At 47.3% G+C, this 12,371-nt stretch overlaps 1 protein-coding gene across 4 annotated transcripts in view; it reads left to right on the plus strand.

The window, feature by feature from the left end:
• Window positions 1-12,371, plus strand: part of FARP1 (FERM, ARH/RhoGEF and pleckstrin domain protein 1) — a 277,585-nt gene that overhangs the window by 54,227 nt on the left and 210,987 nt on the right. For all 4 annotated transcript variants that reach the window (XM_082700777.1, XM_082700776.1, XM_082700775.1 and 1 more), the window contains one exon: window positions 8,724-8,917. In XM_082700777.1, the coding sequence (XP_082556903.1) occupies window positions 8,747-8,917 (171 nt within the window). In that variant the 5' untranslated portion in view covers window positions 8,724-8,746. Of the gene's footprint in view, window positions 1-8,723; window positions 8,918-12,371 lie in introns of those variants that run through there.

The following is a 12,371-nucleotide window of genomic DNA, read 5'->3' on the forward strand; positions in this document are numbered from 1 at the left end:
CCACCTGAAGAATTCTGTTGTAACAGTTCACAATTGGTTAATAACTAAAGGTGTTTCTAAGAATACAAAGTTCTGCTTAGTAAGGAAACTCTGTATGTAGGAAAGTAGGAGATATGTAAGAAAGATTTAAGGAATGGGAATACATTTTGTTGAAGGTAAAGAAAGATAATTTTGTCCTAAATGAGATGGTTGTTTAGAAGGAAATGGCTTGGGACAAACCTGAATGCAAAGGAAAGTTGTAGGTTTGTGAAGGGAAATCTTCAGAAAAGGAATTTTAGCTATGGTCAAGAATGGATTAAGATTGAAATGAATGGGTTTTAAAGGTACATTGGTACAAGACTGAAATTCTCTGTTCAAAAGGACAATGTTTTCTTAGATCAATTGATCTGCTGTTAAGAAAATGTAAATGGTTTTTTCTTTGCCTGCCCAGAAAAACGAGTTTCTATGTTCAGTTTTATCAGGTGTTTAACATCCCTAATTATATTTAGGCATGTGCTTTAGAACTTTCTAAGATTTTAGCAAATGTTGACAAGATTTAAGTTGTAAATCTCTTTAACTCAGGTTAAAGGTATGCGAAGTTGCTCATGAAGTACTACTGAACCAATGATAAACCTTGGGTTACATTTGGGAAAATGCTATAACTATTCTAGAAATTCTACGCACTTCCTAAAGTTTAACGTTTTGAGAGATCATCGCTTGATACTGTAATTATGGAAATGTTATGTATCACAGAAATAACCTGATTTCCTTGCAGCTAAATTGTAAACTCCCGTGTCTCTTTAGCTCTAACCATATCCATTCTGAGTTTTTGTCATTTATAATTGTTTTAATTCTCTGGTAAAATGAGTTTTATCTTCAAGGAGATTCCTATAAAGGACTTTTACAGATATTTGATATGCTTGAAAATCCTAAAACTGAAATGGGTAAGAATTTCCAAAACTGACTAAAGCCGCATTCACCAGATTTAGTAACATGGGACTAAAAGATTATAGTGTTGTGTCCCTTAATGTTTTGTCTTTAAACATTGCTGGTTCTCTCTACTATTTGCTCTTACAGACTAGGGATACTCCCTCCTAGTTATCTGTAACTTATAGAGATGTAAAAGTGCTCATTTGTAAAAGTGCTCAAAGCATTCACCTTCTCTCTCTATCTGAACCCTCTGAAACCAAAAGATCTCAGTAAGTATTCTTTCTTCCATGGCAATCAGTCATTTGCATAAGTTCAATAAGAATCTGTTCTCCTTGTAACAGGAAAGAATTGGAAACTGGTTATTTTACCAAGGCTTTGACTGGGATGTCATATTTGAAAAGACTCAGATATGACCAGACAGCTTTAAGGAACTAAGGTTGACTTTATGAAACCTGGAGCCATAAAGCCCCTTGGGACTGTTGGCCTGATACCTTGCTTACAGAGTTCCCAGCAGCCCCACCAGGTGAGTAAAGAATGTCACTCCTTGGTAGGTGCAGTCTCGGGAAGAGGAATTTGCCCAAAGGCATTGCAGGCATGCCTCATGGCAAGTACAGGGCTTGGCTTCTGGCCTGAAGAGGCTACTAAAAGTTCAACCTAGAGATTCCTTATACAAAGTTCCAGCAAAGCAGATTCTAAAAGATCTATTGATCACAGTCACTGTTCTTGCTGAGCTTATGTAAATAATTAGGCCAAGTTTGTTAAAACTGGACTTGTTTCACAAGTGAATTAGTCCTGATTTGGCTATCTCTGGAAATGAGGGTTATTTTAGAGAGAAAAATTGTTTTAGTAACACACCTTTATGAATGTTAAATTCTAGATTTGATTGTCTTTAAATGTTTACCTAAGCTAAACAATTTGAGATAAACTTCAGAGAAGTTGTACAATCGCTTCTTTAGTCAATCTTACTGTTTTGTGGGGATATTAGCAGACCCCATGGCACATGATGAAATAACTGGAATAATGAAATTGTCTAAAAGCCAACATACCGCACTCCATAGAATTAACTATGGACTTGTGGAAATAATGGATGACCCCACTTTCTTTATGAATGGATTGAATGCTCCATGAGGGACTCCCCTTATCTTTTGACAAGTTTTCTCACTTGCCAGTGATCCTCTGTAATCAGGATATTGTTAAGGCTGGACCACTCAAAGGTCGTCTTATTGGTTTCATCCCTTAGTCATATTTATCCTAGAGGCCACCTCTGTTGAGGTGCAATTGCAAACAGATGCTTTAGCTAAGCATGGAACAGCCCTCCTATAAAGGAGCCTCAAAGCTCACTATGGAACAGTCCCTGACTGTAATGACTTCACATCAGGTCCAGATTTGTCTTAGAAGCCAAAGGCCACCAATGGATGATGGAGGCCAACTTATTAAATACTGGGCTACATTAACAGATATGCCAGAAATAAAACTTGTCATACTTTAAACCTAGTTACCTGTATGCCTGAACCTGACCACTGTACTTCTTTCTCTATAGAGCAAAAAAGGTTATTGATCTTGCTTACTCTATCTGGCCAGATTTTAGATGCCCCTGTTAAAAATATGAATGACAGTTGATTTTCTGATGTCAATAGTTTTCATAGAAAAAAATAAGAAAAGCTAGGTGTGCCATAGTGCTCACTAGCACTTTGCAATTGCCAAAGTCTAAGAATTAACATTTATACTGACTCCAAATATGCTTTCCTGGTACTACATGCCCATGGAGCTATTTGGAAGGAAAGGGGATTGCTGTCAAGCCATAACTCCCCAATCAAATATGGGCCTAAGTTCCAAAACCCTCCTTATCGCTATACTAAGGATGGCATATATCAAATCTGAGATACATATCTGTGGCTTACACCCACGATTGGACAGCTCAGTCAGAAGGCAGTTTTATGCTGGGAACAAAGAAATCATATGTATGATACTTGGGCAAATAACACATGATGTCTAGGATGGCTCACTAGAAATGTGTTCCCAAGTAATAGTACTCCAGGCTACTGACCGGTTTGCTACTGATTGGGCAAGGTGACCTGGCATCAGATGGCCAGCTCCAAATGGAACCCACTGGATATGTGGAACTAACCTGTGGGCCTGGCTTCCTCCAGGGTGGATAGGTCGCTGTACTTTAGGATTTGCCTGGATCCATGGGCGCATTACTAAAACCATTACAACTCCAGCTAATCTCCCCAACTTGAAACAAAGATGGACACGATTTGTTTTTAAATGGTGTGATCACTTAGCATCCATCTTTGTTCCATCTGCGGGACTAGAGGATGTCATGTGGCATGTAGAAGCCCTTAATAAATATACTACAAAGGCACTCAATGATTCACTAAATAGCATCTCCCAGCTTAATACTGAAGTGTCACAGATATGCAAGGCAGTCCTACAAAATAGGATGGCCTTGGATGTCCTTACAGCAGCCCAGGATGGCACATGTGCAATCATCAAAACAGAATGTTGCGTATACATCCCAGACTATCATAAAAATGTCACAGGAATAATAAAGGATATGAACACCCAGATTAAGGCCCTACAAGATCCTTCTCTCTCAGTAAATGGTTAAGTTCCTAATTTGAAGGAGGACTATGGCCGAATCTCTTTTTCGGGCTTTTCATTCTTATCGCCTTATTAATCTTAATATGTTGCTTTGTTCCATGTTTCTCTACTTGGTGCCGAGACTCCATTGCTACAATGACTTCGCCACGACAGATAATCCTTGTCGCGCGCAAGGACGCCTCTTCACTGTCAGCGCTGGATTCAGCTGCCTCCACCTTTGTAACTCCCTTATGTTCCTACCCTGATCAATATTGACCCGAGCAGGTAGGGACAGCTCTACGCCCCTATTCAGCACGAAGAAGTTACAGAAGATGAGACCTTCCACCTTCAACCCCCTTAAAGATTTCAGGGTCAAGATTGTTCAGGGGGAAATGAAGGAGCAGGAGGCTGGCTGAGGAGAAAACAAAAGCTGGCACCTTGCACCCCACTTAGAGCAGGAACAAGACGAATGGATATAAGATTCTATCCATGATAAAGAAAAAGGGGGGAATGAAAGACCCCTGCCCTGAAAAGTCCCCTCCCCTGGAAGATAGATAGGATAACTAACCACTTGTTTGCTTTTCTGTGAACCGCTGGCTTTTAGGCGTAGATTAGGTTATTAATTGCGTGACTAATTGCTCTTTTGCCCTTCTGTAACTGTTTCGCTTATAGAATTAATAGAAGACGCCATGATGGCATTCCTACCTTCCCCCTTCTTGTTCCCCCTCCCTGCCTCTCTCCTCCCGCGCACGGGCCCTCAGAACCAATCAGCTTGTTCCCCCTTCCCGCCTCTCTCTTCCGCGCGAGCGGGTCCCCAAAGCCAATCAGCAAACTCCACGAATGCCTTTTTCAAAAGTTCAAACTGTCAACCAATCAGTTGTGCCCCACCCAAAACTTGTTTGTACCTGCTATAAAAACCCGGCACCACCCCAGCCAGGGGTGCTCAGCTAGCAGGAGCTGCTGACCACCCGCAGGCGCGCGCTGACCACCCGCAGGCGCCTGCGTAACAATAAAGAACCTCTTGCTGATTGCATCCAGTGGCAGTGTTGGATTCTTGGGTAAGGGGATCCGCGGGTCTTTCAGGTCCTTTGTTATCTGGGGAGTGCTTTATGAACTAGCTATTTGTAGCAGCTTCTGGAGAGCCAGGAGACCGTCCCATGCTCATAGGAACTCTGGTGACCCGAGGGGGTGTGTATAATCCTTTTGTCCTCTGTGTTTTCTCTGCTTGCTGGACTGGTACCATTCCCAGGGCCCTCTCTTTTTCACCTGGCCTTGGCAATGGGCGGCGTCCTGCTGATGGGTCTTACCTGTGTTGTTTCTCCATCAGCCCCATCTCTAGTGGGCTCTCCCACTAGAGATGCTGCATTCAGAGAAGCTCTCGTGCTAACCTCTATGCCTCTTCCCCTGGTTCCCAGAAAGTTCTTGCTGGCTTTGTTGGCTTGGGATATCCTGAGTGTTCGGGGAGCCTGGCTTTGCAGGCATGGGCAGCCTCTCCGTTCCTTCTCCTCTGTCTGACCTTGACGGCAGTTTGGCAACTCTTTTCCCTGGTTTGTGGTTTGGAGCTGCAGATGTGTTCGGAGTGGAGTTGGCGTGTGTGTGTGTGTGTGTGTCCTTAATGCTTTTGGGAACATTCCAAGAGGAATTCTTGAAGCCAGGATACGACGACAAGGCAACTCTAGCTTTTTCATCTTTTCTCTGCCAGTTAAAAATTTTATTTTTCGTTGTAGTTCCTGTTTCATTCAGCCGAAGAGGGAAGTCGTTTCACGTATAGCTTTTTTGCTTTGAGGTCTGGAATGATCATGTTACTAGTAATGTATCACAAGGGAAGAAGGGTTCATTTGCTTTGCTTTGACCATTCCTGAAGGAATTCAGAAGGTACGGGTGATTATGGAGGTCAAGTCCAAGTGGAGCCTGGACTGATCTATAGAGACAGGAGGCTTTTGGGGGCTGGTAGACCTGTTGGCCTAGAAGGCTGTGTTGTGTTACTGGACCCACCAATTCTGATAGCAGGCATCAACGTGGTCACCCCTTTATGACTAGCCAGTGTTCCTCGGGTATTCCCGTGACATTCCTAGGATGCTCAGCTCAGGCCTCTCGGCCGGATTGATATTTGAATTGAGCGGTACTTTCCATGTACAGCCACGGTCTGCATGCGGCTGGGAAACAAAGGAGGGACTGCATTGTTGAAGTGTCAGTAGCCAGAGTGGAAATAATACAGGCGTGAGGTCATTTGGAGACGGAGGAAAAAGGAACTTAAGGTACTAAATACCTATCAGTAACTAGCTCACTTTTCATTTTTACGTGCCAAGAGGCTAAAAAAGGACAGTGCATATTCATCAAGAGATCTTGGGCCCCCGGGGTGGGGGGGGGAGAGGGTTTAGTTTAGGAGGTGAGGCGCCTTGCCCTTTGCTCAGGCAGGACAAGGAGAAGGTGCCTTTGTAGGGAGGGTCCCTAGCATCTTTGAGGTCGGGGTGATGTGGGGGGGACTAGGCCCCTTCCTCTCCGCTGTCCCCTCCCTCGCTGGGCATCTGAGCTGTATCTCCTTGACGCAGGGGGAGGGGGGCAGGGGGCGGGGCCCTGATGCAGTGGGAGGAGGAGGAGGGGGAGGAGGAAGAGGAGGAAGGGGAAGGCATCAAGGGATGCTCTGAATGACAGGGAGGGATTAAGACCAAAGCAGGAAAAAGTGCAGAGTTTAGGTGGGGACAGGCATGGCAAACTGAGCAGATGTCCATTTTCTCTGGAACTTGTGTTTCCTTTTAACCATGAGACCCCAAACAAAAAACCTGCAGGGAAATAATTTTTCGTAGTTTGGGGAGATTGTCTGACACACAGCTGATTTCCTAACTAATCAGAGGTGCACCCCCACGTCTGATTCACTGAGCAAGCAGACGACCTGTGGCTCCTTGCCCGTGAGGCCTTGCGCTTGGGGCATCGCAGATGAACGGTTCGGGTCCCGCCGCTCAAGACTGTCATGGTTTTGGGGTCCTGGGTTCACGTCCCGCATCAGGGATTCCTGTGTAGTGGGGAGTCTCCCGTCTCTGCCTCCCACCCTCCCCGCTCCCAAATCATGTTCTCTTTCTCTCAGATCTTTTAACAATTTTGTGGGGGAGCAATATTCAGCCCATGACCACCTGTTGACTGGGCACAGTGATTCTGTTTTGCTTTCTTGCCCCCCACCATTTGCTTTCATTATGGCTTTTGCTTGTACAGCCAGATGGACCCTGACCCCTCAGCCCAAGTCCATCTCCAGCCTCCCCGCAGGGCCCTGGATGTTCCCAGTCAGACTCTCACCCTCCCTCCCACACACTCTTCTGCTCTAATCTAAAACTTTCTGGTCTTTGCTAGTCTTCTATATCCTCCTCCTGGGCAGCTTACTGTTAGCGTTGGGTTCATTTTTCCATAACCTTGGGTTTATGGCCTCATGCTTTCCTTTCTGTGTCCACTGGCCACGTTGTCCCCCGAGGCACAGATGGTCACAATAGCTTTGTCACTGGACCTGCCATCTTTCTCCAGTGTGTAGGATTAGTTCCTCCTTGGATGGTTTTTCTAAGATTCTGCTTTGCACGTTCTTATCACGCAGGGGCTCCCGGCTGCCTCCAGGGAAGGACCGTGTTTCTCAGCCAGGGCTTGAGCTCTTCGTCATGTGGTTCCAGCCTGTTTTCCAAACCCTCTTTCCACATGAATCTGTATTCTTCCTGTATGCCGCCTAGTTTCTGTCCCATAGCTTTGTGGGGGCTCTTCGTCTTCCCCGCAGTGCCTTCTCCTGTGTTCTTGTCTCCTTGCCATTATTATCTGATATTAGAGACTTGATTGAGGACCGTTCCTACCCTCTCAGTGATGGAAGGGCCACCTTCCCCGCCCCCCGCCCATTGTGCTCTGCCCTGTGATCCTGCATATCCAGAAAGGGCCCAGCATCAAGCATCCGTTATTGGAATCTTTATGCCCCGTGCTGTGTCTAGCCAGGTGCTGAGATCCAAAGATATCAAGCTTTGATTCCTGCGTTAGGTCTTGAGGCCCTGGGGTCCTGGGAGGTGTAATCGGGCAGAGGCCCATGGGACTCACCACCATGGTAACATTGAATGACGGGTGTGGGTGCAGAGGGGGCAGTGGTACCCGAGTCCTGCCCAGGGGGTCGGGGATGTGATCCTGGAACGGAGTTCAAAAGCCAGGGTGGAGGGGCGCCTGGGTGGCTCAGTGGGTTAAGCCGCTGCCTTCGGCTCAGGTCATGATCTCAGGGTCCTGGGATCGAGTCCCGCATCGGGCTTTCTGCTCAGCAGGGAGCCTGCTTCCTTCTCTCTCTCTCTGCCTGCCTCTCAGTGTACTTGTAATTTCTCTCTGTCAAATAAATAAATAAAATCTTTAAAAAAAAAAAAAAAAAAAAAAGCCAGGGTGGAAGTTTCCAGGTGGAGAAGTAGTGCAAAGTGTTCAGCCCGCGAGAGCCATGCTCCAGAGAGATCTAGAGCAGGACAAAGGGGAGGGGGAGGTTGGAGTGAGGTGGGGTGTGGCTTGGTCAGGGGAGGGGGACGGGGCCAGGCATGTAGAGGAAAGAAGATTGGGTTTTGTTTCTAGGGAAGTAACGTTGTTGATACCATTATATGTGAAATGATTTCTTGGGAATGGGGGGCCCGTGGGGCGGGTGGCAGGAAAGAAATGAATTAGAAGGTGATTGTGATAGAAACAAGCCGAAGAAATGGAGGGAAGAGACCCTACCCTACGTCGCCTGTGTTTGTGGCATCGCGTGTTTACCTTCCTCAACAGATTCTAAACTCAAGAGCCACGATGTCTGCTTTATTTTTTTATCTTGATCAAGCCCATGTTTCTTTGCATGTTCTGTGTGCATGACAGCTAACTAAGGGACATTGATGGTACGGCTTAGGCATTGCTTATCCTCTTCTCTCCAGACGCCAAAAGCCGTGCCCAGCTCACTGTGGGCCCTGAATACTGTGCTGGACGCCGCAAAATTTGTACTATGAGAGCGGACTGTAAAACTAGGGAAGAAAATACGTTAAAATACGCACCACTGTTGGCATGTTTTGGTTGGTTGAGGGAGACCTGACATTTCATGAAGGCACCGAAGTCGCCCATGTGTGAGTCCCATGTGAGGGGGAGCAAGGGCCCAGCGAGCTGTGGCTCCTCGGATTCGAGGACGGCTCGGAGACCGCAGATGCCCCTGAGGTCTTGACATGCGTTGCGTCTTCTGACGGGTTTTTCTTTCTCACTGCTTTCCGCAGATATTCTAGAGTCTGCTTTCACCATGGGAGAAATAGAGCAGAGGCCAAGTCCAGGATCGCGACTGGGGGCCCCGGAGAACTCGGGGATCAGCACCTTGGAACATGGTCAGAAGCCGCCCCCGACACCTTCTGGGAAACTCATGTCCATCAAAATCCAGATGCTGGATGACACCCAGGAGGCATTTGAAGTTCCGGTAAGTTGGGGTAGAGGTGTGAACTCAGACAGGTGGGCAGCCTTCGGGACGGGGAGGTTCCTCGAATCCCCTTTGTCAGTGACAGGAGGTGGCGGGAGTTGGGGGGTGCGGTCCACACTCCCACCCCCACTGCCCCAGCACGCTCTTCTCACCCGATCTGGTTCTCCGCCATCCAGTATTGTGACTCATGCGTGCACGGCCTAGATCGTGGTCTCAGTGGGCCGATCACTTGAATTATTACAGACTTTCCTACGAGAGTATGTGTGTGTATGTGTGTGCACATGTGATCTGTATATATTTGAACTGGATGCAGTTGTGGTCTTGTCTCATTTGCTCACTACAAGTCTTCCTCTCACGGTGCGTGTGTGTGCATGTGCGTGTGCCGCTAATCTAGGGTACGGGCAAGAAAAATCCTGAGAAAATCATCAAAGAGCCCTATGTGGGTTTTCATGCCAGGAGAGATGTGGATGTCTGTGTTTGAGGGTGGGAGGTTGGGGGGGGAGCAGAAAAACCCTGATCTAGGTCCACAGTTTAGCAGCCCCACAATTAGAGAGGGGTGTCTCTAGACACCAGGAAATGGGGGTGTCTGGGAGCCAGGCAGAGAGGGAAGAATCAATAGCCTTGGCCTCTCTCTTCCATGGGAGCCCTTTACCCTGGCCCTGGCCCCCATGCCCCTGCGGTTCTGCCCTTTTTCCTCGAGCCCCGCCTCCTCCTCCCTCTCCCGCCGCCTCCTGCTGGGGGGTAGGGAACCGGCACCAGTTACAGGTGGTGAGATTTCTTGGGCCCAAGGCGGGGAGGGTGAGATGAGTGCTCTGGGCGCTTTAGAATTTGGACCGCACTTTGCTCCGGAATCCTTGTCCCTCACGTGGATTGGGGTCCGCAGACCTTGTTTGGGGCACGCTTCGGGTTTCGTTTTCTGCATTCTGTCTCAGGTACTCTACAGCGAATCTGGCACTGTTGGTGGAGAAGACAAGAACTCCTGAATTCTCAACAGCCAACTAAAACACGAAACTTTGGGAACGTAACCTGTTCTTAAAGTGGAGACGACCCGTCTATTACTCCTGCTGGCTAGAGGGACTGTGGGATTTAAGAGTTGACACAGACGTCTGTAACCTGTCATTTAATCACTTATGCAGTACGATTCACTAAATCATACTCCTCTTAATATCGTTCCAAGAGTGCGAATTACCATTAAGTGTCTCAGGGAAAGGTAAACCTCAGAATAGCTGTGCTGAAAACTGCCAGTTTATTGTACATTTATTTTCTTGTTGTGGAAGGTTTGTCTTTCAAGGGCTGGGGAACATCTCTGTATTCTGGTGAACAAAGGTCTTTGCCAGTCTGCTGAAACTGTGAACATAAATGAGGGCATCTGCCAGCCTGTTAGAATTAGGCCTTCTGGAACAGGTACCCCCCCCCTCCCACTTTCCAGTGCCTTCTCTTCGTTGCCAGACTGGTTTGGTGAGGTATTTAGTTTCAGGGTTTCCTGTTGGGCCTGTACTAAGGGCCTCTGAGCCCAAGTCTCTAGCTACACATTCTGTTAAATGGTGTTCGTGTGTGGTTTGGACTGAGGACCGATCAAATATTAATGTTGGGTGTGCGAACCACAGGGAGGGAGTGTTGTTCACCTGCATTTCTTCAGTGTCCCTAAACCAAAGAATGTCACTAACAGCTAGGAACTGTATAGGATGTCCCTTGGGAATGAAAGTAGGTTTTCATTGTTTAAAATTATTTGACTCGATGATGGGACGCCTGGGTGGCTAAGTCGGTTTAAACATCTGCCTTCAGCTCAGGTCGTGATCCCAGGGTTCTGAGTTCAAGCCCCGCATCAGGCTCTCTGCTCAGCTGGGAGTCTGCTTCTCCCTCTGCCTGCTGCTCTCCCTGCTTGTGCATGCTCTCCCTGACAAATAAATCTTTAAAAATTTTATTTTACTAGATAATTGCTGGTGTCTATGTTTTACATTTATAACCCCTCTGTCTGGAAGTAACTTTTCTCTTTTCCTCCCCATAAACTTCTCTGCACCCTTAAGAACCCTACTATCATTTTATCCAGACGCTAACATTGGAGATAGTGTCTGGGCCTTTTTTTCCCCTCCCTCAGACCTCTTCCCTTATGTACCTATAAGGGTTGGGTTCAAATTTCAGCCTTTTTATACTGACTTCTTGATCGCTTCGGACAAGTACCTCTCTGTATCTCTGCTTTCTCCTTTGTAAAATGAGGCTAGTAATAAACCCCACCTCCTATGATGATGCCGTTTTTCCGGGCACTTTATTCCAGCTCAGCACCTACTAAGCCCTCATGCAAATAGGATGGGGTGGCGCCTTTGCCACTTCCCTGGATAGGGACCTTGCCTCAGTGTCTCATTCCTGGCCTCTAGCACAGTCCCGGGCATGTAGTCATTGCTCATTAAAATGTTTGCTGCCTGCATGTGAGAATGAGTTTATCTTACAAGTAGAATTTAATGTCCTTTTTTCCATGCATCTCATCCATTCATATTTTATTTTGAGTTTTCTAGTTTGGCCAGAATGCTCTTTCCCAACCAGTGGGTAACAGATGTTTTCTGTAACTGCCTGCAGACAGGCAGATACCAGCATTTTTATTGACCGAGCGGATTCAAAATGGCTACCTTGTGCTCTCTATTCGGAGAACCAGCCAGGCCTTCACGGCAGCTGGAGTGCTGGCCAGGGTGACTCAGTCCTAGCACTCAGGATGGGAACACAGTGACTCAGGATCGCAAGGGCCCCAGCCCCCTGTAGCTGCTGGAAAACCTCTCTCCCCACCTTTTTGCTGGGAGTTCGTAAGGCTGGGTGTCTGACCCTGGCAGGGTCTCCCTTGCCCCCATGGGACCACTCCTTGGATTGGGCGCCGCCAGAGAATGAACTCTCCTTCCTCACTCCCGTTTGCCACACGGATGAGCAGGGCGTGCGGCCAGAAGTCCTGGCAGTTTCCCCTCGCGAGCATTCTTCTCTGAACCCTGTACTTCCTTGGGGATTGGATTTCCTGAGCTTTTTCTCATTAGTTTTGTTTCAGTGTAGAAAGCAGGCAGAGTCCTCATTTAAACTACGAATTCCCTAAACCCTTCCTAGCTCAGATAACCAAATTGTGGTCTGCATGGTTGTCTTTCTTCGGAGGCTTTCTGAAAGTGTTGAACCTTTCAAAAAAGCCTCCCTGGTGAGCACGGGTTTCTTCTTTGTGGGCCCATCAGCCCCCTTTGCTCTTGAACGTGGACGGTCAGCTTAGGTATACTCTGCAGAGTGGGCAGTTCAAGCTCAGTACTGACTGTAAATTCTTAAATGGTGTTATATCCTCTTTATGTGGAAAATGATGTGCAAATAAGCCTCACCCAGGGGCCTGGGAGCTGCAGCCTTCCCTTCCACCTGGAGGCTGTAAAACGGAGAGCCTCGTGCAGCTCCGAAAGGGTTAATGACACTTCTCCCTGCCCCTCACCCCAGCCAG

This window comes from Mustela nivalis (assembly GCF_964662115.1).
Source record: "Mustela nivalis genome assembly, chromosome: 15".
NCBI lineage: Eukaryota > Metazoa > Chordata > Mammalia > Carnivora > Mustelidae > Mustela > Mustela nivalis.